The sequence below is a fragment of the Salmo salar genome, chromosome 04 (assembly GCF_965601325.2).
Source record: "Salmo salar chromosome 04, fSalSal1, whole genome shotgun sequence".
NCBI classification, from domain to species: domain Eukaryota; kingdom Metazoa; phylum Chordata; class Actinopteri; order Salmoniformes; family Salmonidae; genus Salmo; species Salmo salar.
This window is the reverse complement of record NC_138294.1, coordinates 57,883,936-57,911,209: the sequence shown is the minus strand read 5'-3', so window position 1 is coordinate 57,911,209 and position 27,274 is coordinate 57,883,936. Positions and strand designations below refer to the sequence as shown.

The 27,274-nt window shown below is 45.4% G+C and overlaps 1 protein-coding gene across 1 annotated transcript in view; it reads right to left on the bottom strand.

Moving 5' to 3' along the window:
- Window positions 1-25,097, bottom strand: part of gucy2d (guanylate cyclase 2D, retinal) — a 39,446-nt gene extending 14,349 nt beyond the window's left edge. The window contains exons 1-12 of the mRNA XM_014197468.3: window positions 24,687-25,097; window positions 19,262-20,257; window positions 18,565-18,863; window positions 17,795-18,164; window positions 17,598-17,676; window positions 17,361-17,475; window positions 16,984-17,103; window positions 16,660-16,743; window positions 16,365-16,541; window positions 16,108-16,264; window positions 15,613-15,762; window positions 15,322-15,470 (exon numbers count right to left, since the gene is read on the bottom strand). Coding sequence (XP_014052943.1) covers window positions 15,322-15,470; window positions 15,613-15,762; window positions 16,108-16,264; window positions 16,365-16,541; window positions 16,660-16,743; window positions 16,984-17,103; window positions 17,361-17,475; window positions 17,598-17,676; window positions 17,795-18,164; window positions 18,565-18,863; window positions 19,262-20,060 — 2,499 coding nt within the window. The 5' untranslated portion in view covers window positions 20,061-20,257; window positions 24,687-25,097. The remainder of the gene's footprint in view (window positions 1-15,321; window positions 15,471-15,612; window positions 15,763-16,107; window positions 16,265-16,364; window positions 16,542-16,659; window positions 16,744-16,983; window positions 17,104-17,360; window positions 17,476-17,597; window positions 17,677-17,794; window positions 18,165-18,564; window positions 18,864-19,261; window positions 20,258-24,686) is intronic.
- Window positions 25,098-27,274: the final 2,177 nt, after the last annotated feature.

Here is a 27,274-nt window from a genome sequence, read left to right as displayed (position 1 = left end):
AATTCATTATGGTTATGTTAACTGACTGATATTATCTCATAGAACAAAACATATAAGATCTCCTAAGCCTGTTAACCTCAGACCTTATTTTCGACGTTAATTCCAAAACCCCATTCTTTCCGCATTATTTTCCCTCATAGGAATGGCTGAATGAACCAGAGGTAACTTATTTCTGGTTTTTAGGACTACAAGCTGGCGAGCTCTATTGCTGCCCAACTTCTGTTTCAAATCAAATCAAATTTTATTAGTCACATGCGCCGAATACAACAGGTGAGACCTTACAGTGAAATGCTTACTTACGAGCCCCTAACCGACAGTGCAGTTTAAAAAAATACGGATAAGAATAAGAGATACAAGTAACAAGTAATTAAAGAGGAGCAGTAAAAAAATAACAATATATACAGGGGGGTGCCAGTACAGAGTCAATGTGCGGGGGCACCGGTTAGTTGAAGTAGTATGTACATGTAGGTAGAATTAATTAAAGTGACTATGCATAGATGACAACAGAGTGGCAGTGGTGTGGAGAGGGGAGGGGGGGGGGGCAATGTGAATAGTCTGGGTAGCCATTTGAATAGATGTTCAGGAGTCTTATGGCTTGGGGGTAGAAGCTGTTTAGATGCCTCTTGGACCTAGACTTGGTGCTCCGGTATCACTTGCCTTGTGGTAGCAGAGAGAACAGTCTATGACTAGGGTGGCTGGAGTCTTTGACAATTTTCAGGGCCTTCCTCTGACACCGCCTGGTATAGTGGTCCTGGATGGCAGGAAGCTTGGCCCCAGTGATGTACTGGGCCGTTCGCACTACCCTCTGTAGTGCCTTGCAGTCGGAGGCCGAGCAGTTGGCATACCATGCAGCGATGCAACCAGTCAGGATGCTCTCGATGGTGCAGCTGTAGAACTTGTTGAGTATCTGAGGACCCATGCCAAACCTTTTCAGTCTCCTGAGGGGGAATAGGTTTTGTCTTGCCCGCTTCACGACTATAATGGTGTGCTTGGACCATGTTAGTTTGTTGGTGATGTGGACACCAAGGAACTTGAAGCTCTCAACCTGCTCCACTGCAGCCCCGTCGATGAGAATGGGGCCCTCTTTTTCCTGTAGTCCACAATAATCTACTTTGTCTTGATCACGTTGAGGGAGAGGTTGTTGTCCTGGCACCACATGGCCAGGTCTCTGACCTCCTTCCTACAGGCTGCCACGTTGTTGTTGGTGATCAGGCCTACCACTGTTGTGTCATCGGCAAATTTAATGATGGTGTTGGAGTCATGCCTGGCCGTGCAGTCATGAGCGAAAAGGGAGTACAGGAGGGAGCTGAGCACACACCCCTGAGGGGCCCCTGTGTTGAGGATCAGCGTGGCAGATGTGTTGTTACCTACCCTTACCACCTGGGGGCGGCCCGTCAGGAATCCAGGATCCAGTTGGAGAGGGAGGTGTTTAGTCTCATGGTCCTTATGGTACTTATGTTATTGATGAGTGTAGTCAGCTCAGCTTTCCCCATTGAGACCGTGTCTGTGCCTCGATCTAGGTTGGGCAAAATTAAAGATGGCGGTGTTCGCTTTAGCAATCTCACTAGTATAAAGCCCTCCTCCATTCCTGCCATTATTGAAAGAGATTGTGATACCTCACATCTCAAAATTGGGTTACTTAATGTTAGATCACTCACTTCAAAGGCAGTTATAGTCAGTGAACTAATCACTGATCATAATCTTGATGTGATTGGCCTGACTGAAACATGGCTTAAGCCTGATGAATTTACTGTGTTAAATGAGGCCTCACCCCCTGGTTACACTAGTGACCATACCCCCCGTGCATCCGGCAAAGGCGGAGGTGTTGCTAACATTTACGATAGCAAATTTCAATTTACAAAAAAAAAAACCAATGACGTTTTCGTCTTTTGAGCTTCTAGTCATGAAATCTATGCAGCCTACTCAATCACTTTTTATAGCTACTTATTTACAGGCCTCCTGGGCCATATGCAGTGTTCCTCACTGAGTTCCCTGAATTCCTATCAGATCTTGTAGTCATAGCAGATAATATTCTAATTTTTGGTGACTTTAACATTCACATGGAAAAGTCCACAGACCCACTCCAAAAGGCTTTCGGAGCCATCATCGACTCAGTGGGTTTCTGGACCTACTCACTGCCACAGTCATACTCTGGACCAAGTTTTGTCCCATGGAATAAATGTTGTGGATCTTAATGTTTTTCCTCATAATCCTGGATTATCGGACCACCATTTTATTGCGTTTGCAATTGCAACAAATAATCTGCTCAGACCCCAACTAAGGAGCATTAAAAGTCGTGCTATAAATTCTCAGACAACCCAAAGATTCCTTGATGCCCTTCCAGACTCCCTCTGCAAGGACGTCAGAGGACGTCAGAGGACAAAAATCAGTTAACCACCTAACCGAGGAACTCAATTTAACCTTGCGCAATACCCTAGATGCAGTTGCACCCCTAAAAACAAAAAAAATCTGTCATAAGAAACTAGCTCCCTGGTATACAGAAAATACACAAGCTCTGAAGCAAGCTTCCAGAAAATTGGAACGGAAATGGCGCCACACCAAACTGGAAGTCTTCCGACTAGCTTGGAAAGACAGTACCGTGCAGTATCGAAGAGCCCTCACTGCTGCTCGATCATCCTATTTTTCCAACTTAATTGTGGAAAATAAGAACAATCCGAAATTTCTTTTTGATACTGTCGCAAAGCTAACTAAAAAGCAGCATTCGCAAATGGAGGATGGCTTTCACTTCAGCAGTAATACATTTATGAACTTCTTTGAGGAAAAGATTATGATCATTAGAAAGCAAATTACGGACTCCTCTTTAAATCTGTGTATTCCTCCAAAGCTCCATTGTCCTGAGTCTGCACAACTCTGCCAGGACCTAGGATCAAGGGAGATACTAAAGTGTTTTAGTACTATATCTCTTGACACAATGATGAAAATAATCATGGCCTCTAAACCCTCAAGCTGCATACTGGACCCTATTCCAACTAAACTACTGAAAGAGCTGCTTCCTGTGCTTGGCCCTCCTATGTTGAACATATTAAACGGCTCTCTATCCACCGGATGTGTACCAAGCTCACTAAAAGTGGCAGTAATAAAGCCTCTCTTGAAAAAGCCGAATCTTGACCCAGAAATTATAAAAAACTATCGGCCTATATCGAATCTTCCATTCCTCTCAAAAAAAATTGAAAAAGCTGTTGCGCAGCAACTCACTGCCTTCCTGAAGACAAACAATGTATACGAAACGCTTCAGTCTGGTTTTAGACCCCATCATAGCACTGAGACTGCACTTGTGAAGGTGGTAAATTACATTTTTGATGACGTCAGACCGAGGCTCTGCATCTGTCCTCGTGCTCCTAGATCTTAATGCTGCTTTTGATACCATCGATCACCACATTCTTTTGGAGAGATTGGAAACCCAAATTGGTCTACATGGACAAGTTCTGGCCTGGTTTAGATCTTATCTGTCGGAAAGATATCAGTTTGTCTCTGTGAATGGTTTGTCCTCTGACAAATCAATTGTAAATTGCGGTGTTCCTCGAGGTTCCGTTTTAGGACCACTATTGTTTTCACTATATATTTTACCTCTTGGGGATGTCATTCGAAAACATAATGTTAAATTTCACTGCTATGCGGACGACACACAGCTGTACATTTCAATGAAACATGGTGAAGCCCCAAAATTGCCCTCGCTAGAAGCCTGTGTTTCAGACATAAAGAAGTGGATGGCTGCAAACTTTCTACTTTTAAACTCGGACAAAACAGAGATGCTTGTTCTAGGTCCCAAGAAACAAAGAGATCTTCTGTTGAATCTGACAATTAATCTGGATGGTTGTACAGTCTTCTCAAATAAAACTGTGAAGGACCTCGGCGTTACTCTGGACCCTGATCTCTCTTTTGAAGGACATATCAAGACTGTTTCAAGGACAGCTTTTTTCCATCTACGTAACATTGCAAAAATCTGAAACTTTCTGTCCAAAAATGATGCAGAAAAATTAATCCATGCTTTTGTTACTTCTAGGCTGGACTACTGCAATGCTCTACTTTCCGGCTACCCGGATAAAGCACTAAACAAACTTCAGTTAGTGCTAAATACGGCTGCTAGAATCCTGACTAGAACCAAACAATTTGATCATATTACTCCAGTGCTAGCCTCCCTACACTGGCTTCCTGTCAAGGCAAGGGCTGATTTCAAGGTTTTACTGCTAACCTACAAAGCATTACATGGGCTTGCTCCTACCTATCTTTCCGATTTGGTCCTGCCGTACATACCTACACGTACGCTACGGTCACAAGACGCAGGCCTCCTAATTGTCCCTAGAATTTCTAAGCAAACGGCTGGAGGTAGGGCTTTCTCCTATAGAGCTCCATTTTTATGGAATGGTCTGCCTACCCATGTGAGAGACGCAGACTCAGTCTCAACCTTTAAGTCTTTACTGAAGACTTATCTCTTCAGTAGGTCCTATGATTAAGTATAGTCTGGCCCAGGAGTGTGAAGGTGAACGGAAAGGCTGGAGCAACGAACCGCCCTTGCTGTCTCTGCCTTGCCGGTTCCCCTCTCTCCACTGGGATTCTCTGCCTCTAACCCTATTACAGGGGCTGAGTCACTGGCTTACTGGTGTTCTTCCATGCCGTTCATGGGAGGGGTGCGTCACTTGAGTGGGTTAAGTCACTGACGTGGTCTTCCTGTCTGGGTTGGCGCCCCCCCCCCCCCCCCCCCCCTTGGGTTGTGCCATGGCAGAGATCTTTGTGGGCTATACTCGGCCTTGTCTTAGGACGGTAAGTTGGTGGTTGGAGACATCCCTCTAGTGGTGTGGGGGCTGTGCTTTGGCAAAGTGGGTGGGGTTATATCCTTCCTGTTTGGCCCTGTCCGGGGGTATCATCGGATGGGGCCACAGTGTCTTCTGATCCCTCCTGTCTCAGCCTCCAGTATTTATGCTGCAGTAGTTTATGTGTCGGGGGGCTAGGGTCAGTCTGTTACATCTGGAGTATTTCTCTTGTCTTATCCGGTGTCCTGTGTGAATTTAAATATGCTCTCTCTAATTCTCTCTCTCTTTCTCTCTTTCTTTCTTTCTCTCGGAGGACCTGAGCCCTAGGACCATGCCTCAGGACTACCTGGCATGATGACTCCTTGCTGTCCCCAGTCCACCTGGCCGTGCTGCTGCTCCAGTTTCAACTGTTCTGCCTGCGGCTATGGAACCCTGACCTGTTCACCGGACGGGCTTGTTGCACCCTCGACAACTACTATGATTATTATTATTTGACCATGCTGGTCATTTATGAACATTTTAACATCTTGACCATGTTCTGTTATAATATCCACCCGGCACAGCCAGAAGAGGACTGGCCACCCCTCATAGCCTGGTTCCTCTCTAGGTTTCTTCCTAGGTTTTTGGCCTTTCTAGGGAGTTTTTCCTAGGGAGTTTTTCCTAGCCACCGTGCTTCTTTCACATGCATTGCTTGCTGTTTGGGGTTTTAGGCTGGGTTTCTGTACAGCACTTTGAGATATCAGCTGATGTACGAAGGGCTATATAAATAAATTTGATTTGATTTGATTCGATTTGAAGGCACTATGGTGTTCAACGCTGAGCTGTAGTCAATGAATAGCATTCTCACATAGGTGTTCCTTTTGTCCAGGTAGGAAAGGGCAGTGTGGAGTGCAATAGAGACTGCATCATCTGTGGATCTGTTGGGGCGGAATGCAAATTTGAGTGGGTCTAGGGATTCTAGGATGATGGTGTTGATGTGAGACATGACCAGCCTTTCAAAGCACTTCATGGCTACAGACGTGAGTGCTACGGGTCGGTAGTCATTTAGGCAGGTTACCTTAGTGTTCTTGGGCACAGGCACTATGGTGGTCTGCTTAAAACATGTTGGTATTACAGACTCGGACAGGGAGAGGTTGAAAATGTCAGTGAAGGCACTTGCTACTTGGTCAGCGCATGCTCGCAGTACACGTCCTGGTAATCCGTCTGGCCCTGCGGCCTTGTGAATGTTGACCTGTCTAAAGGTCTTACTCATATCAGCTGCGGAGAGCATGATCACACAGTCTTCCGGTGCAGCTGGTGCTCTCATGCATGTTTCAGTGTTATTTGCCTCAAAGCGAGCACAGAAGTAGTTTTTCTCATCTTGTAGGCTTGTGTCACTGGGCAGCTCTCGGCTGTGTTTCCCTTTGTAGTCTGTAATGGTTTGCAGGCCCTGCCACATCCGACAAGCATCAGAGCCGTGTAGTACGATTTGATCTTAGTCCTGTATTGATGCTTTGCCTATTTGATGGTTCATTGGAGGGCATAGCGGGATTTCTTATAAGCTTCGGGGTTAGAGTCCCGCTCCTTGAAATCGGCAGCTCTAGCCTTTAGCTCAGTGCGGATGCTGCCTGTAATCCATGGTTTCTGGTTGGGGTATGTACGTACGGTCACTGTGGGGATGACGTCATCGAAGCACTTATTGATGAAGACAATGACAGATGTGGTGTACTCCTCAATGCTATTGGAGGAATCCCGGAACATATTCCAGTCTGTCCTAGCAAAACAATCCTGTAGCTTAGCATCTGCTTCATCTGACCACTTTTTTTATTGGTCTAGTCACTGGTGCTTCCTGATTGCTTGTAAGCAGGAGTCAGGAGGATAGAATTATGGTCAGATTTGCCAAATGGAGGGCAAGGGAAAGCTTTGTATGCATCTCTGTGTGTGGAGTATAGGTGGTCCAGAGTTTTTTCCCTCGGGTTGCAGATTGAACAGGTAAAACTGATTTAAGTTTCCCTGCATTAAAGTCCCCGGCTACTAGGAGCACCGCCTCTGGGTGAGCGTTTTCTTGTTTGCTTATGGCGGAATACAGCTCATTCAATGCTGTCTTAGTACCAGCCTCTGACTGTGGTGGTATGTAAACAGCTACAAAGAATATAGATGAAAACTCTCTCAGAAGGTAATGTGGTCTGCAGCTTATCATGAGAAACTCTTCCTCAGGCGAGCAATGGCTTGAGACTTCCTTAGATATTGTGTACCACCTGTATTTTCGTAAACAACATAGACCGCCGCCCCTTGTCTTACCAGACGCAGCTGTTCTATCCTGCCGGTACATCGTATAACCAGCCAGCTGTATGTTGATATTGTCGTCGTTCAGCCACGACTCTGTGACGCATAAGATGTTACAGTTTTTAATGTCCCCTTGGTAGTTTAATCTTCCCCGTAACTCATCGATTTTATTGTCCAAAGATTGTATGTTTGCGAGCAGAATTGAGGGGAGTGGGGGTTTATTCGATCGTCTCCTACTCCACAGGAGGCAGCCCGCCTTCCGGCCTCTCTTTCTCAGCCTCCTCTTCACGCATATCACTGGGGTTGGGGCCTGTTCCTGAGGGAGCCATATATCCTCCGCCTCCGCCTCCGCCTCGTCACAGTTGTGAAAGAAGAAATAGGATTCTGCTAGTCCATGGTGAGTAATCGCAGTCCTGATGTCTAGAAGTTATTTTCGGTCATAAGAGACAGTAGCAGCAACATTATGTACAAAAATAAGTTACAAACAACGCAGATAAACAAACAAAAAAAACACAATTGGTTGGGGGCACGTAAAACGTCTGCCTTCTGCTCCAGCGCCATTCACTAGATGTAGTGAAAATAGATAACTGGAACGCACCTTTTGTTCATTGATCTCGCCTCAATCTCAGTGGACTAAGAGCTGATATAAATCTTGGACTATTGAACAGGGATATTTAAGCAATAAGGCACGAGAGGGTGTGGTATATGGTCAATATACCATGGCTGTATATGGTCAATATACCATGGCTGTTCTAATGCACGACACAACGCGGAGTGCCTAGATAAAGGCCTTAGCCGTGGTATATTGGCCACATATCACAAACCCCCGAGGTACCTTATTTGTCACGCTGGTGTGAAGGATCGGGAGACAGGCACAGGAATGCGTAATAGGGGTTTTTATTTCCCAAATTACAGCGTGCCGTGTAAAGGCATGGAGACGAAGACCAAACAAACACGTATACAAAACACAGGGTAGAAACCCATTCGGACTCATTCGGACTTTGACCCAGAGCCACTACAGAGTTTACTTTAATGCATTCAATGTTGTCTTCCCATCCGTAAAATCCCTGATTGGTTTGAGCGTGTAAATCTGTGTGTACCTCTATATTATTACTATCTTTCTCCTAGAAATTCCTTGTTGTTTCATTTTAGAGTTATTAGAACAACTGCTTGCCTGACCCTTTTGGGCTATCTAATTCCCCTTTTCCCTGTTGAGTTTGAATCTGTAACCATATTTGATCATTTTGATTCAAATCCTTCATTAATCATTAATCCTGTAAAATGAATTGCTTTATCTTGATGCGCTTAAAATAAATCTTATTCGTTTATAAAGTATTCGCTGCCTCTGAGAGATTAATTTGTCTTGTCATTCAATAACTCAATTTCTTTCAGAATTATAATAATTGTAGTTAGTTATAATTGCAAGATCGGCCCACTCATTATGCAGGATTAGGTGGTCGTCTATGGCGACAGATTGACGAGGGCGGCATTTTCTGAGCTAAACAGACCAAAACGCACCTCCAACAACACATAAAACCTCACATAATTCTGCACAAAAACAATGACGTATTCTCTACAACCAGTGGCATATGGGTTTTTCAGTTGAGCGCTGATGGCGCCTTGTGATAAACAGTGCCCATTTTGTCAAAGGTCGGGGCAGGGTGCTGTTGGAGAGACGCAGCGCTGAGGCGCTCCACCAACGTTCCATCAAAAAAACTAACATAAATCATGTAGCAGATATGGTAGAAAGAGGAGGTGGCCTTTTCTGTAGCCTACACGCTGGAGATACAATGTATGACAGTGTAATGTGATGACAATATAATGAGACGGACACTTTTTTCAAATAGCCTAACCAAAATGGCACCCAATCGATAAAAAAATGCGCTGTCATGTTAAACAACATATCAGAAAAACAGAACAGGTCAAAGTAAAATGGACAATATGGAATGGACAATCACAACTGTTGTCCAGCAGTTTCACCCCATTGTCATGATTAGTGATTTCACGTTTTTATCCGTCCATTTCTGACAAATAGCGACACGATACCTCCTGATGAAGTTGGGTAGCTGATATTCAGAGCTTAAATAGCCAAACTGATTATTCACAGGAATCAGGACTAATAATGCCAATGCAACGGCCTGTTTTACAAATAGTGGGCCTACCACATTGATGGGCATTCATCAAATTTCATTGCGGTTGACATGGTAGGCTACACTCCAGTAAGCACGAGCCGACGTCTTTTGTATCTTGTCTTTTTTTGTCATTTTTTGTGTTTTACAAACAGTAGGCTTACCACATAGATGGACATTCATAAAATTATATTTCAGGCAACACTAGGCTACACCTCAGTGGTACAGTCTGGACCAGCCTTGATTTCCACATCCATGGACATTGGTTTTTGGTCTGGCCCATACAAAATCTGAACCAATCATAGGATGTCTATGTTTGGTTCAGATTTGGTGCGGTCCAGTCAGGACATGATTTCAACGTCCACGGACATACATTTTTGGTTCAGATTTTGTCCGGTCTGGACCAGCCTTGATTTGGCACAATATAGACGTCTATGAATTACATATTTTCAACTTTCATTCAGAACTGAAAATGAACCTGATTTCAATGTCCGGAAAATATGTACTTTTAAGGTCTGTCCCAGGGCAGCAGGCAAGGACCTACCCTGTATAATTGGAGCTATTTATAGTTTCCTACCAACTACAAAAGAGTAGGTGGTGCTCCGACCTTCACAGGTAATATTGTCAATTAATAACCTAATGAATTAGACATGTATCATAGTGTAGCACATGGGGATGTGTGAAACTTACTCCTCAGCCTTATGTGTCCGGCTTGGGTCGCCTCAGGAGCTAGATTTTGAGGTGGAGCAATCGGCAAAGCGAGGACAGTCACGTGTGCTAGTAAGGAAGAGCTCCCGAGTTCGCGCCAGGTATGGTCCGAATCGGGAGGAAGTGGTACTCGCTAAGCAAGCAGCATGGTGTCCTTCACAATAGCATATTACACCATTCTTCTACAAAATGTTGTTACGAAACCGATTAACTAGCATACTAATATTGTTGCTCTCTCTAAGTGTAGGGGTCTAAGGCCTAGCTAACTAATTAACCTAATTTAAGATGTGCATCTATATGAACAATCTGTGTATGAATCTAGGTGTACATGTTCCCAGGGGGACAGCAACCTTATCTTGGTCCAGGACCAGCTCTTTCCCTCTTGACCTATTGGCCGGCCAGTCCAAACAGATTATTGATTGGTTCAGATGGTGACAAAAATAAATATATACAAAAAGGAAAACTACAAACGGCATGCCCAAAGTAAAGAATCAAAACCAAACTGAAGGCATTATCGCCACCAAACCAACCAGCAGCCTCACGACTCTAAGCTGGCACTCTGACTGACGATCACCTTAAGTGATGGCACCTGATGTGCTTATACACCAGGCTCAGCACTTGGACAAGGTTGCTGCTGCCCCCTGGGGGAATGGAGTCTGGAAGTGGTAGTGAGCTGGAGTGTGCTGTCTAAACTACCTGACCTATTCCATAACAATGTACTGTATGTATGTGTATGTATATACAGTGCCTTTCAGAAAGTATTCAGACAACCTGATTTTTTCCACATTTTGTTATGTTACCACCTTATTCTAAAATGTATTAAATTGTTTCCCCCCCTCCCCCCCTCATCAATCTACACACAATACCCCATAATGACAAAGCAAAAAACTGGTTTTTAGATATTTCATCAAATTTATAAAAAATTTATAAACTGAAATATCACATTTACATAAGTATTCAGACCCTTTACTCAGTACTTTGTTGAAATACTTTTGGCAGCGATTACAGCATCGAGTCTTCTTGGGTATGACGTTACAAGCTTGGCACACCTGTATTTGGGGAGTTTCTCCCATTCTTCTCTGCAGATGCTCTCAAACTCTGTCAGGTTGGATTGGAGCGTTGCTGCACATCTATTCTCAGGTCTCTCCAGAAATGTTTGATCGGGTTCAAGTCCGGGCTCTGACTGGGCCACTCAAGGGCATTCAGAGACTTGTCCCAAAGCCATTCCTGCATTGTCTTGCCTGTGTGCTTAGGGTCGTTGTCCTGTTCAAATGTGAACCTTCGCCCCAGTCTTAGGTCCTGAGCACTCTGGAGCAGGGTTTCATCAAGGATCTCTCTGTACTTTGCTCCGTTCATCTTTCCCTCGACCCTGACTAGTCTCACTGTCCCTGCTGTTGAAAAACATCCCCACAGGCTGATGCTGCCACCACAATGCTTCACCGTAGGGATTGTGCCAAGTTTCCTCCAGACGTGACACTTGGCATTCAGGCCAAAGAGTTCAATCTTGGTTTCATCAGACCAGAGAATCTTGTTTCTCATGGTCTGAGAGTTTTTAGGTGCCTTTTGGCAAACTCCAAGCGGACTGTCATGTGCCTTTTACTGAGGAGTGGTTCAGTCTGACAAAGGCCCTTCTCCCCGGATTGCTCAGTTTGGCCGGGTGGCCAACACTAGGAAGAGTCTTGGTGGTTCCAAACTTCTTCCATTTAAGAATGTTGGAGCCCACTGTGTTCTTGGGGACCTTCAATGCTGCAGACATTTTTCTGTACCCTTCCCCAGATCTGTGACTCGACACAATCCTGTCTCGGAGCTCTACAGACAATTCTTTCGACCTCGTGGCTTGGTTTTTGCTCTGACATGCACTGTCAACTGTGGGACCTTATATAGACAGGTGTGCGCCTGTCACAGTTGTTGTCTTCGTCTTCTGACGATAATGCGAAATCGTCATCAGAAAATGTGGACCAATACGCAGCAGGTACGTGAATGCTCATCTTGATTTTTAATTATCTTCAAAACCGAACATACAAAACACAATAAACGAACACTCGACAAATAAACAGTCTGGTAAGGCACAAGGCTATACACAGAATAATCACCCACAAATCACACATACAAACACACCCTAATATATGGGACTCTCAATCAAAGGCAGATAGACAACACCTGCCTTCAACTGAGAGTCCCAACCCCAATCAACCAAACATAGAAACACACAACCTAGACTAACCATAGAATTAACTAAACATAAACCAAAACCCGGAATTACTAAATCAAACACCCTTTACACAAACACACCACCCCGAACCACATAAAACAAATACCCCCTGCCACGCCCTGACCAAACTACAAAACAATTAACCTTATATACTGGCCAGGACGTGACAGTACCCCCCCCTTAAAGGTGCTACCCCAGAAGCACCTTAACAAAAAAATAACCCCAAGCAACACCAACAAAAAGTCCCCTTTTCTAAAGGGAGGGAAGGGAGGGTGGCTGCTGTCAAAGACGGCACTGTGCTACACCCCCCCTCCCCAACCCACCTATTTCTGGAGGTGGCTCTGGTTCCGGCCGTTCCAGGCTGTCGGGCCACTCTGGCATCGCCGAGGGGCAGTCGGGCCAGTCTGGCATCGCCGGGGGGCAGTCGGGGCAGTCTGGCAATTCGGGAGAGTCTGGGCAGTCTGGCAATTCGGGACAGTCTGGGCAGTCTGGCAATTCGGGACAGTCTGGGCAGTCTGGCAATTCGGGACAGTCTGGGCAGTCTGGCAATTCGGGACAGTCTGGGCAGTCTGGCAATTCGGGACAGTCTGGGCAGTCTGGCCACTCGGGACAGTCTGGGCAGTCTGGCCACTCGGGACAGTCTGGGCAGTCTGGCCACTCGGGACAGTCTGGGCAGTCTGGCCACTCGGGACAGTCTGGGCAGTCTGGCCACTCGGGACAGTCTGGGCAGTCTGGCCACTCGGGACAGTCTGGGCAGTCTGGCCACTCTGGCCACTCCGGCAGTTCAGGGCAGTCTGGCCACTCCGGCAGTTCAGCGCAGTCTGGCCACTCCGGCAGTTCAGCGCAGTCTGGCCACTCCGGCAGTTCAGGGCAGTCTGGCCACTCCGGCAGTTCAGGGCAGTCTGGCCACTCCGGCAGTTCAGGGCAGTCTGGCCACTCCGGCAGTTCAGGGCAGTCTGGCCACTCCGGCAGTTCAGCGCAGTCTGGCCACTCCGGCAGTTCAGCGCAGTCTGGCCACTCCGGCAGTTCAGCGCAGTCTGGCCACTCCGGCAGTTCAGCGCAGTCTGGCCACTCCGGCAGTTCAGCGCAGTCTGGCCACTCCGGCAGTTCAGCGCAGTCTGGCCACTCCGGCAGTTCAGCGCAGTCTGACCACTCCGGCAGTTCAGCGCAGTCTGACCTCTCTGGCGACTGTTGACTGGCGGGCAGCTCTGACGACTGTTGACTGGCGGGCAGCTCTGACGATGACTGTTGACTGGCGGGCAGCTCTGACGATGACTGTTGACTGGCGGGCAGCTCTGACGATGACTGTTGACTGGCGGGCAGCTCTGACGATGACTGTTGACTGGCGGGCAGCTCTGACGATGACTGTTGACTGGCGGGCCGCTCTGACGATGACTGTTGACTGGCGGGCAGCTCTGACGATGACTGTTGACTGGCGGGCAGATCTGACGATGACTGTTGACTGGCGGGCAGCTCTGACGATGACTGTTGACTGGCGGGCAGCTCTGATGATGACTGTTGACTGGCGGGCAGCTCTGATGAAGACTGTTGACTGGCGAGGCTGGGTTGACGCACTTGTAGCCTGGTGCGTGGTGCTGGTACTGGGCTTACCAGATTATGTACACGCACCTCCAGGCTAGTGCGGGGAGCGGGAACAGGACGAGTCGGACTGGGTTGACGCACTTCCGGGTCCGCACGAGAGACAGGAGCTGGAAACCCAGGGCTATGGAGGCGCACAGCCGGTCTAGATCTTACCTCCTGCACAACCCGCCTTGGCTGGATGGAACTAGTAGCCCTGTACGAGCGGGGTGCTCGTACAGGGCAGACTGGGCTGTGCAGGGGCCTGATGGTAGCCGTGCGTAGAGCGGGAGTTGGGTAGCCTGGTCCTCGGAGGCGTACCGGCGACCAGATGCGCTGCGCAGGCATCCTCCTACCAGGCTGGATGCCCGCTCTAGCACGGCACCTGCGAGGGGCTGGAATAACGCGCACCGGACTGTGCGTGCGTATGGGTGAGATAGTGCGCTCCTCAGCGAAACATAGCGCTCTCCAACCCATACGCTCCTCCATATAACCACGAGTAGCTGGCTTCCGGCTCTTCTTACGCCTAGCCAAACTACCCGTGTGCCCCCCCCCAAAATTTTCTTGGGGGTGCCTCTCGTGCTTCTCCTTCAGCGCGTACTTGGCCTCGTACCACCGCCTCTCTGCCTTGGCTGCCTCAATTTCCCCCTGCGGGCGTCGATAATCCCCAGCCTGATGCCAGGGTCCGGCCCCGTCCAGAACTTCCTCCCATGTCCACTTCTCCCGCCAGTCCAACTCGAACTCCGTCTGCTCCTTCCTCTGCTGCTTGGTCCTTTGGTGGTGGGTGATTCTGTCACAGTTGTTGTCTTCGTCTTCTGACGATAATGCGAAATCGTCATCAGAAAATGTGGACCAATACGCAGCAGGTACGTGAATGCTCATCTTGATTTTTAATTATCTTCAAAACCGAACATACAAAACACAAAAAACGAACACTCGACAAATAAACAGTCTGGTAAGGCACAAGGCTATACACAGAATAATCACCCACAAATCACACATACAAACACACCCTAATATATGGGACTCTCAATCAAAGGCAGATAGACAACACCTGCCTTCAACTGAGAGTCCCAACCCCAATCAACCAAACATAGAAACACACAACCTAGACTAACCATAGAATTAACTAAACATAAACCAAAACCCGGAATTACTAAATCAAACACCCTTTACACAAACACACCACCCCGAACCACATAAAACAAATACCCCCTGCCACGCCCTGACCAAACTACAAAACAATTAACCTTATATACTGGCCAGGACGTGACAGCGCCTTTCCAAATCATGTCCAATCAATCAAATTTACCACAGGTGGACTCCAATCAAGTTGTAGAAACATCTCAAGGATGATCAATGGAAACAGATGCACCTGAGCTCAACTTTGAGTCTCATAGCAAAGGTCTGAATACTTATGTAAATAAGGTATTTCTGTTTTTTATATTGAACAAATTTACACAAAATAAGAACAACCTGTTTTCACTTTGTCATTATGGGGTATTGTGTGAAGATTGCTGAGGAAAACGTTTTATTTCATCCATTTTAGAATAAGGCTGAAACGAAACAAAATGTGGAAAAAGTCAAGGGGTCTAAATTCTTTCCGAAGGTACTGTATGTAGCTTTGTGTATGTTTGTGTACAGTAATGTAGGCTACCTGTTTGAATATCTCCTCGAAGGTGGGTCTCTTGTCTGGCTCCTCGCTCCAGGCCTGTTTCATGACCTGAATCACCTCTAGTGGAGCCTCATCCGTTGACACAGTGGGCCGACACAGTGGTGGAGGGGATTTCAACTTACTGATGATCTCTGTCAAACACACACACACACACCTATACTCTCCAATAATTGTACTGTTCATATTGGCATGGAGGCCATTCCTGCTGTATTTGTTTTACATCTGACACAACTAGCCCCATGTATGGTGGTACTGTTTGATAGGAGGTCTAACCCTTGGGAGGCATGTCCAGCATGCAGAAGGGAGCACAGCGGGCAATGACCTCCTGCATAATGATGGCGAAGCTGTAGACGTCCCCACGGAACGTTCCTCTCTTCATCAGCTTGGAGTTCCTTAGCAGCTCTGGAGCCACCCACAGCTGATCTGTTAGGTGGACCATGGAGTTAGGGGACAAGAGTGGAGGGTTGGATTAAGTGATCTGTTAGGTGGACCAAGGAGTTAGGGCACAAGAGTGGAGGGTTGGATTAAGTGATCTGTTAGGTGGACCAAGGAGTTAGGGCACAAGAGTGGAGGGTTGGATTAAGTGATCTGTTAGGTGGACCAGGGAGTTAGGGCACAAGAGTGGCGGTTCAGATTAAATGTTTTCACACACAACCTGACTAGGGGGATAAGCGAACAAGTGTCTTTTGTTCTTGTAATTACTTGGTAAATGATGAGGATGATTTGCTGTCTCTGATATGTTGAGTACTCATGTCCCCATGGACTTACCCTCAGGCCTGCCTTTGTCAAAGTTGATGCTCTGGGTGGATAAGATCTCGTTTAAGCCGTACTCAGTCACCTTCAGCACAAAGCGTCCGTCCACCACACAGTTTCGGGACTTCAGGCGCCCGTGGATGACATTCCGGTTGTGCAGGTACTTCATTCCCTGGGAGGGAGGGTCAGAAAAGATTGAGGACAGTGTAAACAACGAGGACAGAGATATGGTCAGAAATGTCTATAAATGTGAGAGTTGTTTTTCTCCTCACCCTGACCAGATCCATCAACAGGGAGGACTTGAACATCCAGTCGAGACGCATTTCCTCATTGTTGAGAAGGTCCTCCAAGCTGCCCCTGGTACAGTGCTCTGTCACAATACCAAATATCCCTGAGTCAAGGAACAGGCCAAGGAACAGGTTGAGATTCTCATGCCGCATGTCCCTGAGCTGAGAGAGGGGGAGAGGATAGAGAGGAGAAGTAGGTTATGACAGAGGAACAGTGCAGCGTTCAGACAGCGCTTCAATGTCTTGCTGTTTTGACTTACTCAGTCACTCACTCACTCACCTTGGTGAAAATATTTTTGGTGCTATTACTGACACTAGACACAGTGTTTCCATTGGGACATCTCTTCAACCACACCCAGTCACCCTAGTGAACACATAATACAAAGGTATTAGCAAATGTTTATCTGGGAAAACCCCAAAAGCTAGGGACAGGGACACGAAACAGAGATGTATTTGTTCATAACTGTTTGTCACCAAGACAGGCAAGAGTAGCAACATTGGGTGTTATTTCTTACATGCAGCGCATCACACATTGGAATATTGGATTGCTATCTCTGTTTGAAAGTAGTTCTAAGTAGATTCACCACATTAACATGTGACCCACCTCGAAGACGGCGACGTTGGAGCTGTCAGGGGTGGAGGCAAAGTAGCTGCGTCCTGACACTGAGTGGCGAGGTGTCTTCGCGTCCAGCTGACTGTTCATCATACTGTCCTCATTCAGCTTCTACTCAGAGAGAGGAGAGGAGAGGAGAGGAGAGGAGAGGAGAGGAGAGGAGAGGAGAGGAGAGGAGAGGAGAGGAGAGGAGAGGAGAGGAGAGGAGAGGAGAGGAGAGGAGAGGAGAGGAGAGGAGAGGGGTTACAATGGCTTCAGAATAGACAGTCCATCAAAGATAAGGGACTTCAAACAGAAAAACTCACACACACATACAAATACAGTATTTAGGCTATAATCCTTTATGGTATGATAGGCATCAAGCTGACCCTTATGCTGGTCTGGGTATTGATGAAAATCAGGTCATTCAGATTCAGGACTATTTTTAAGGGCCCTTCTCCTTCCCCTGATCCTCCAAAGCTGGTTTCAATCCGGCCACCTCTCCTGGTCAGACACAAAGGGAAGACCCCAAAACATCAGTAACCTCATTTACAAACAAACGTTTGTTCAATGCAGAAGACAAAATTAGCCACTGATTGGCACACTCCTCTCTGTGTTTAACTTACTTCATATAGAAGGCAGCTCCACCTCCAACCAACCCACAGAACAGGACAAACAGAAAGAGAATAGTACCCGCATCCATTCCTAAATGCAGAGAGGGGGATAGAGAAAGAGTTATGAAGAGAGATAGTTTGAGGGCACACAGACCTCATTTTACCATAGGCTACTGGTACATCACTGACCCCAATGCTAGACCACCTACCCCCACCGCAGGTGATGTATGGACTGAACCAGCAACGGGAGTCTGTGCTGGGGCTACTGCCTGCAAAGTGGATGGAGCGCCCATTGTACTTGACCGCCCCAAATTTGCCAAGGGTGTGGGGGGCCTCCAGAGTGTGTGTCATGTAGAGTCTGTCTCCCCCGTCTGAGTCCAGGACCACGTAGCGAGCCAGCATCCCCAACCCATCTTTGTCGGATGAGATGTGCTGGTTGAAGCCCTCAAATTTGACCCCTCCATCGCTCTCGAGCATGGTTTCCCCATCCACCCAGCGCCCAGCTGCCATCCGACTCTTCTCCACTGCATAGGCCATGTAGTATATCATGTTGTAGATGGTGCCGAAAAATGGAGACACCTACGTCAGGGGAGAAGAGTGGCGACAATGTATAAATAATTTATCTGACCGACTGTTATTGAAGACTCTGTCTGTAGGCTCTTTAGACTGGCACTAAGGGTTTTGATGATGTTAGGCAAGGAGTACAGAAATAGAGGAACATACCATTACTAAGACAGTGGTACAGCACTGACAAACCACTGGTCATTATCATCAATAATGAAACATTCCAACAACATTCATATGTATTTGGTTTTAAGGCTGGAGTGGTCCAAAGACCTATAGGTAACCTGTTTGTGAAGAAGGAAAACTCAAGAGGACTGTTGTTCATCCAAAGGTGCTTGCTACTGCATGTCCATGGCATGTGTGACTAATGATGACTAGATGAATATCCCAGGAGCTGTGTTCTGGGATGTCTCACCTGATCTGGTGGGGTGCTGGTGCGGATCTCAAATTTCTCCTGAGCATCTTTGAAGCTCTGATAGAAAGTATTCTCGCCAGAATCCATGGTGATTGTGAGAACTGCGTCGTAGGCTTTTCTCAACAAGCTGTCATTGGTCAGGGCATTAAAGTTTGTGCCCTTGGGCAGTGAGTATGTGAGGGTGTCGTAGGGGATGAAAACGTAGCCACGATCTATCATGCGTATATTCAAGGCAGAGGTTAGGAGCTGATACTGGGCCACACCACCGATCAAAGCTGAGTGCATACACATGATGACCACTGCAGAGGCAGAGGAGGGGGAGTTGAGGAGGAGAAGAGGAGGAGGAGGAGGAGGAAGAGAAGAGGATAAGGAAGAGGAGGAGGAGGAGGAGGAAAGGATGAGGAGAAGATGATGATGAGGAAGAGGAGGAGGAGGAGGAGGAGGAGGAGGAGGAGGAGGAGGAGGAGAAGGAGGAGGAGGAGGAGGAGGAGAGTAAAACGTTAGTAAAGTCAGAGATAGGGGACAGAAGAAGGAAATAGTAGAGACAATTATTAGTCATTGCAGTTAGTCAGTGATGTTGTGTATCTTTCCTCTCACCTTTTACCACACACACAAGAATGCACGCATGCACAAACACACACACACTTAAACAAATACACACACACATAAACAAACAAACACAAATGCGCATACACACCTCTGACACGGTCTAACTCCCGTATCCTTTTCAAGGCTTTTGTGGGCCCATCTTTGTCAGGCTCCATGGTGACCACAGTGCTGACCGGCAGGCCCAGGGCCCTCAGAGAGGCTGCCAGCTCGTGTCCCGTAGCCTCCCACAGGTCATCCTCTGACGTCACGATGACCACATGGGCCCAGCGGAAGTACCGCAGCATAGAAAACAGAACCCGGGAGGACAGAGGCAGGGGACGATGAAAGGTGGGATACTGTCCATCCTCCATGTTGGGTTTCAGGCAGCCCCAGGAAAGAAGGGGCTTATTCCAGTTCTTCGCAAACAGGGCGGCCGATGAGCAGTAGCCTGGGTTAGTAGGGCCGAGAAAAGCTGAGCCATAGCCTTCCAGAGAGGTGAAGCGGGCCAGAGCGCGGGATGTTTTACAGTCCTCATTGACCAGAGTATAGTCGTACCAGTAGCCTTTCTTAGTGTAGGGGTCCTTGTTGAGGCGGGCGGTGGCCAGGCGGGCAGCCAGGTCAGGGAGGGCTTTGGAGTACATAGGGTCACATGTCCAGGGCCCAACTACGGCCACAGTGAAAGTGGCGCCCCAGGCCTCACACGGTAGATAGGTGGCCATCAGCAGGGGCAACATAAGCCATTTACCCCACCAGCTTCTGGAGCAGAGTACTGCAGATTTAGATGTGGGGGTTGTATCTGTATCCTCTGTCCTTCTTTGTCTCCTTCTCTCCCTCATTGAGGGATCTTGTGTCCATCGTGGGTGGTGGGAGAGGTTGATGAGGAAACTAGAGTTTCTGTGAGTTGCCATTGTCCTACAGGGCTTCTATCTAGTCAGACACCACAGATGAGGAGTGGAGGGTTGGAAGTGAGGGTAGAGTTTGTGTGTGTGGATGAGTGTGTGGGAGGGAAGTGTGTGTGTGTGTGTGTGTGTGTGTTCTCACCCCTAGCGCTCTGTAGGGCACTAGCCCAGAGCTGGGAAGGTCACCACTGGACTCCCAGCCATTACTGCTTCCATGGAATATATGAGAAAGAGGGATGGAGAAGGAGAACAAAATTAGACATATTGACGCATGTATTATTTACTGTCTCAATTTTCTAGGACAAAACTCGGTGAGCTACAGTGTCACCAAAGGCTCAGAAATGCACTGTTTCTATAATAATTGGACTTTAACTATATTACCATTAATATCGGTTTATTACATAACATTTTAAAATATAGCTGCCAGCAGCAATGAACAGGGTTCACAGGATAACAGAAAGGACCCAAGATAACAAAGCAAGTCGAATAACAAAGCAGACACCCTATCATGTAGAATCTATCTTCCTTTATGCGCAATCATGAGTCTAAATACAACATCTGGAGGGAATTTGACATATGGTTCATGAGGAGAAGATTATTATAACATTTTTTACATATTTTAGCATATTAGTGTATGTGCTAATATGCATCTCCTGGTACAGTGTGGGCATCTTTGAGTGCATCAATGTTACTTTCTCAAACTCTTTAGGGACTATTGTGATGAGTCCAAAGACAACATTTGGAGTGAATCTGACTCCATGAGAAGAAGATTTTGACTTATTATTTTAAGCTTTAGTGTTACATAGTGACAACAGTTAATTGTTAATAGTTTCCTTATTTTTTAAGTTATCAATGCCAAACTTAACATGGGTTGTCATGGTAATGTGTTTGTTGCCTGGCCACCCAAACTCCTTGTTCCGGCAAAACACTACGCCACGCCCACGGACATCAGTTTCTTCTCCGCAATGAGTCTAGATCTGAGTACCTCCCTGATGATTTCTAGAATGGAATTGGTCCCAGAAACCAATGCATTGGGCCAGAACCATGACACACATGGGTACAACTGCATTTTGAGAATGTGTCATTGGCTTTGATATTCTGACTGGTTAGAGAAAATCAATTTGCTGATGACTTTGTTTTGTACACCAACCCTCATTTTGACTTTACCACAAACAACTTCAATGATGGCAGTCTCAGACTAAAGTATAGTGCATTCGGAAAGTATTCAGACCCCTCGACTTTTTCCACGTTTTGTTACTAAAATTGATTAAATCATTTTTCCCCCCTCATCAATCTACACACAATATCCCATAATGACAAAGGAAAAACATTTTTTTTTTTTAAGGAAATATCTCATTTACAAAAGTATTCAGACCCTTTACTCAGTACTTTGATGAAGCACCTTTGGCAGCGATTACAGCATCGCGTCTTCCTGGTTATGACGCTACAAGCTTGACACATCTGTATTTGGGGAGTTTCACACATTCTTCTCTGCAGATCCTCACAAGTTCTGTCAGGTTGGATGGGGAACGTCACTGCGCTGCCCAAACTTATTCCATTAAAGAATGATGGAGGCCACTGTGTTCTTGGGGACCTTCAATGCTGCAGACATTTGTTGGTACCCTTCCCCAGATCTGTGCCTCAACATAATCCTGTCTCGGAGCTCTACACGCAATTCCTTCGACCTCGTGGCTTTGTTTTGCTCTGACATGCACTGTCAACTGTGGGGCCTTATATAAATAGTTGTGTGCCTTTCCAAATCATGTCCAATCTATTGAATTTACCACAGGTGGACTCCAGTCAAGTTGTAGAAACATCTCAAGGATGATCAATGGAAACAGGATGCACCTGAGCTCAATTGCGAGTCTCATAGCAGTCTGAATATTTATGTAAGTAAGGAATTTTAGTTTTAGTTTTTATACATTTGCAAAAATGTATAAAAACCTGTTTTTACGCTTTGTCATTATGGGGCATTGTGTGTAGATTGATGAGAAAAATTAAATAATTTCATCCATTTTAGAATAAGACTATAACGTAAACAAATGTGGAAACGGTCAAGGGGTCTGAATTCTTTCCGAATTGACAGTATGTAGCCGAACAATAGAGCAGCGTAATAATCCATTTTGGGCCATCAGGCAAATGTCTGATGACCCCTAAAAAGTTTCAAGTTGATAGGCCATTGTGAAGTTGATTTCAATGGACACGTAAAATCTTATATCCTGATTTATCAATAACTCTTAACACGATCCCTTAGCTTTTCTCACAACTTAAAAAAATGTACCATTGGCATATATACCGAATTTTGTGTAATTTTGGACATAGTTTTGGACTATTTTGGGCAGTTTCCCAAATTTCTAAAATGGAGGAGAATCCTTCATGCAAATTTGATCAGTGATCAGTACAAAGTTTAAAGTTTCAATATCAAACGGGGAGGCGGATATGAGGGTTTAAGTGAGATTGCTTATAACAGAACCACCTATCGGTGCCATTCTTTTTGGCCAAGTTACTCATGGCCTCTAGTTTCTGTGCGCCAAATTATAAAAAAAAGTGACCAATCTATGCTTGACAATGTCAAGAAAAAACGGAATTACCAACTGCTTTTGGACAATTGTATGAAGTATGAAGTAATGATACATATGAAGTAATGATGTAAGACAAATCACCGGTGAACAAGACTGACGATGTTGTAGTACTAAAGTCTCAAAACTGCCTCAACATGTTTGGACAAAAATCATCCTCATTATATAAGAATGTAATGTGATGTTGGAGGAGCTCAGACCCAGTCCATCTGTCTCTTCAGACCAGGGTCCCCTGAAACCATAGCTGAATCAATGCCCAGCTCTTTGCAACGTCAGCTTTCATGACATGCAAATGGAAATCAGATTAGCTGCTATGAGGCTGTGACAGGTGGGGGCCATGTAACGTGGCTCTAAATCTGTCTTCCATGTTCCTATCGCTTTCTCTTTCTCTGAAGTCACTCGCTCGCTGTGACCTCTTGGTCAGCCTCTCCTCCACCGCGGGGGCCTCTTTCTCACTCTGTAATATCTCCAGACATAACTGGATTTGGAAGACCATCAAGAAACTTTGATTTGATCATTACTGACCTTTTATTAGAACCTGTCCTATCAATGGAACTGTGCAGTTAAGGGTTGGGGTCAATTTCTTTTAAATCCAGACCATTCCGGAAGTAAACTGAAAATACATTGAAGAAAATAGGATTTGGAATTTCAGTTTACTTCCTCAACTGAAGACTTCCTGAATTTAAGTGGAATTGACCCCTAATCCTGATTGAGTTACCTGGATTTTGAAAGGAAAGAAGACTGTCCCCACACCTTGACCCATGCCCTCTCACTTTCAAACTTAAAGTGCTAATTTCTAAAATTAAAGTGCTCAAACTAAAAGTGTTATTTTCTAAAAGTGTGTTATGTACATAGTATATTGGTTAAGCAGCAAAAGTGTAGGCTTACTGTCCCTCTTTCCTTAACTCTACACACACAGCTATGTGCAAATGATGTGGACGGTTTGGATAGGTTAGGCCAGTAATCAAAATGTTGCCGGTTCGAATCCCTGAGCCGACTAGGTAAATAAAAGTGTTGATGTGCCCTTGAACGTGGCACTTAACCTTAATTCCTCCTGTAAGTCACTCTGGATAAAGTTTCTGCTAAAAGACAAAAATGTAAATTCATGAACTGATGTTCAATGGATGGTTGCCCCTCAGTTGCTGACATGATAAAACATGACCTGTTCTGAATTGGGTGAGTGTACAACATGATAAAGTTATAGTTTATTGTGAGTTGCAGGTAGCACCAGGGTTGAGTTCAATTCCATTTCAATTCCAGTCAATTCAGAAATTAAACCAAATTCCAATTACACATTTTCCTTTTTAAAAAACATTAAAGAGAATTAGAATTGGAATTTCAGTGTACTTCCTAAATTGACTGGAATTTAAATGGAATTAACCTCAACCCTGGCCAGCACATACAGTGAACACACAGTGTACAAACAGTAGCTAAGCCACATGGCTATTGTTAAAAAGTTAATAATGGTAATAGCTAAGAAGCTGCTAATAAGCTGGTACAGTTTACAGTAAGGGATGTCACAAGCATCATATAAAATGTTTGTTGTATATTAATCAAATTATGACTTGAGATCCATTACATTCAAATGACTGACAGCTGTGAGGACTTAAGCTATGAAACAAATTATAAGAAAGCAATACTGGATAAATATAGAATGAAAAATCCAGCACAATGTCTCTTGGGGACATTTACTGATCTTACAACTAAAATGTGATGCTGTGACTCTAGGATGATTGAATCCATCAAAAACAAATTCCTCTATGAATCTGAAATGTTAGTCTGGGGTGTAATCCAGCTATCCTGATATCACTGCAGCTTTCATAGCTGATATTGGCCATACACCTATGCTGATCACACACCTGTGCAGGTGGACCCATAAATGTCACAAAATGTACCCTGAAAAGTTCTAAGTAATTTGTAAGTATTTCAACCACTGACCACATAAAACAGCACAACAGCATAAAAGTTAGGTTGGAATGTCCTGAAATGAAAACACTAGCTACCTTGTACTGAAACATAATAAAACTAAATCATATTGATTGGAAGTGTTGCTGACCTGGAGTAGTCTGTCTATAGTGCCATATCAATGCTCTCCGTCTTTGAATGGCAGGAATCCAGGTGACGAGCAGATTGACATTCAGCAGTAGAGCAGGTGCAGTATCTTGGCATGAAAATTTAAAATAAATAGTTATCCAAGTAAGGTGGCAAAAAACATTTTTTTTGCTTCTTTTTTTTACATATTTCCTCTTGTTTTTAGAATCCTCTTGTTAAAAAAAATCCACAGGCTTCCTGTAATTTAGTCCCTGTGGTCACTGCCCCTGTTTTGGACTGGGACCTGCCCCAAACCTAGGAGCAAGGGACTAATCGGGACGTGAGAAGAAGGGTGAGATTCACCCAGTCTGGTAACAAATAGATAGACTGATAGTTGGTGAAAGAGAGCAGGTGAAGGATAGGGAAGGGCTGGAAGGGACAGGGAAGCTTTGACTTCTCAACCGGCTTTAGCTTTTAATCCATAAGTAACAGTGTTGGAGCCCTGAGAGTGCAGTTAAGGCTCGGTGGGGGAGGGAAAGCAAGAAGGGATCAGAAAGGAAGAGAAAGAGGGTGAAAGTAAGGGAATGTGTTCTACCTATCCCAGGGTCACACAACAAATGTTTATTTTATTGCAAGAACTTAGAACTCAAAGGTAATAATGTGGCTTCCACCAAGGCCAGAGTAACAAAACAAGTTTTATTCAAGGAGGCAGTGTCAAACCGAAAAACAACTAGAACTAAACGTGCCAGAGCAGAAAGCTGTTAGATGCCCTGTGTACAGCTGTGGAAAGCTTGCATGCTTACATGTATTTTGGATTATGCTACATATGTCTTCGTCATTATGACGAACAGTGCAGACTGCTGCCATAACCCAACGTAAACCTGGACATACCCATTAGTGGTTAGACTGATCAGGTGGTGAGAAGGAAAAGGGACACAGACATTGCATGCTAAAACAAATCTCATGGGGAGAATCTCAATTGGATTTCCTCGATTCCTTGCATCGTCTCCTCCGTCCGCTCCTTGCCTCCTTTTGAAAAAGGTAAAAAGTAATCGGGGAGAAGAGGCGAGGAGAGGAAATGTAGAAACAAATGCGCTTGTATGAAATGAGACTACTTCACCACTAGCGCGTCATCAGGCAAATTACATTTACTGAGGTGGAATCCCAAAATATACGTGTAAAGAAATGTATAGTTATGCTAGACATTTTATTGATAAATAGAAAAGTAGCGTATTTCTTTTTTTTTTAAACAGCTATTTCAAAGGGGGTGCGTGGATTTCAAAACTCTTCCGCGGTAGGATACACCTGAGCATCCTCCACCAGTGAATTTTTTGGTTGACACTCTCCTACATATGGCAACCACTTATCAGTTTCCGGTTCACTGGAGGAGAGGAAAGGAGGACGGAGGAGTCGAGGAGAGGACAGACTTTTCCCAATTAAGAATCTCTGATGGGCTTTGATTGGTTTGGTGTCCCTCCTTGTTCACTCCCTTGTTCTTTAGCTCCGCCCGACCGCCTAACAACCATTCCATTGGATTGGCTGTGAGACATGGCGAAGGGGATTTCACTTCCTGAAATGGATAAGTATAGCTTCCTTTGTCATCACACCAAATCAATTACTTTAAGATCTTGACTGCATCCTTTTGCTACACTATCACACAGTTTGCTATTTGTTTTATTCATTGTTTATTTCATCTATTGTTCATATGATGTCTGAGTGCCATTTACAGGTGGTTACAGATGCTCCACACATAATGGCAGAGAGAGGAGACAACTGAGGATGAGAGGGGGGCTTAAGGAAAGAAAAACAGCTTGTATGCAAGGTACAGGTAGAGGGTTTTAGTATTGTTTAAGTGGTATTTAGTACGAGAGGATGTTTTGTGAGAACCCTCTCATAAGATGCCATTATATATAGAGGACAAAGTTCAAGGAGGTGACAGTGATAAAGCTATCAGTAAACAGACATATCCCACTGGGCACAGATGTCAGTTCAACGTCTAGTTTGGATTTACATTTCATTGAGTTGTCATGAATTCAACGTGAAAAAAATAAAAAATCACCATGTCATTGGATTTAGGTAAAAAGTTGGGTGAAAATAATATGAAATTCCTGACGTTGATTAGTTTTCAAATCCAATTAGGGTTGAAATTACATGGAAATGTTGATTCAACCAGTTTTTGCCCAGTGGGATGGTCCGTCCCCCATAGTGGGCTGAAAATATATTGTATTTTTTTGACACAGGCCAGTCCACAGATGCAGCAATGTACATGGTAGGTACATGGATACCTGGAAATGGCCTGCTATACAGCTGGATTTCCTGGAAAAACCAGAGGGGTGGGGTGAATGGCACCGTTTATTGGACTGTGATTGACTGCTTCTTAGAGAGAAAAATCTCACACGCACACATACACGTACACACACATATCATGAGAATGCTCTCATACAGCTTTCTGATTGTATGATCACAAGTGTCACGTGTCATGTGCTAACCACATGGTCTGTATGACTGTGTGCTCTTCTATCTTGCGATTGATAGAGTCCAGTTGACCTAATAAGATTATGTCCGATGGGGTCCTGCTAAACTGGGCCGCTACCTGCAAGCCTCTTAGCAGTA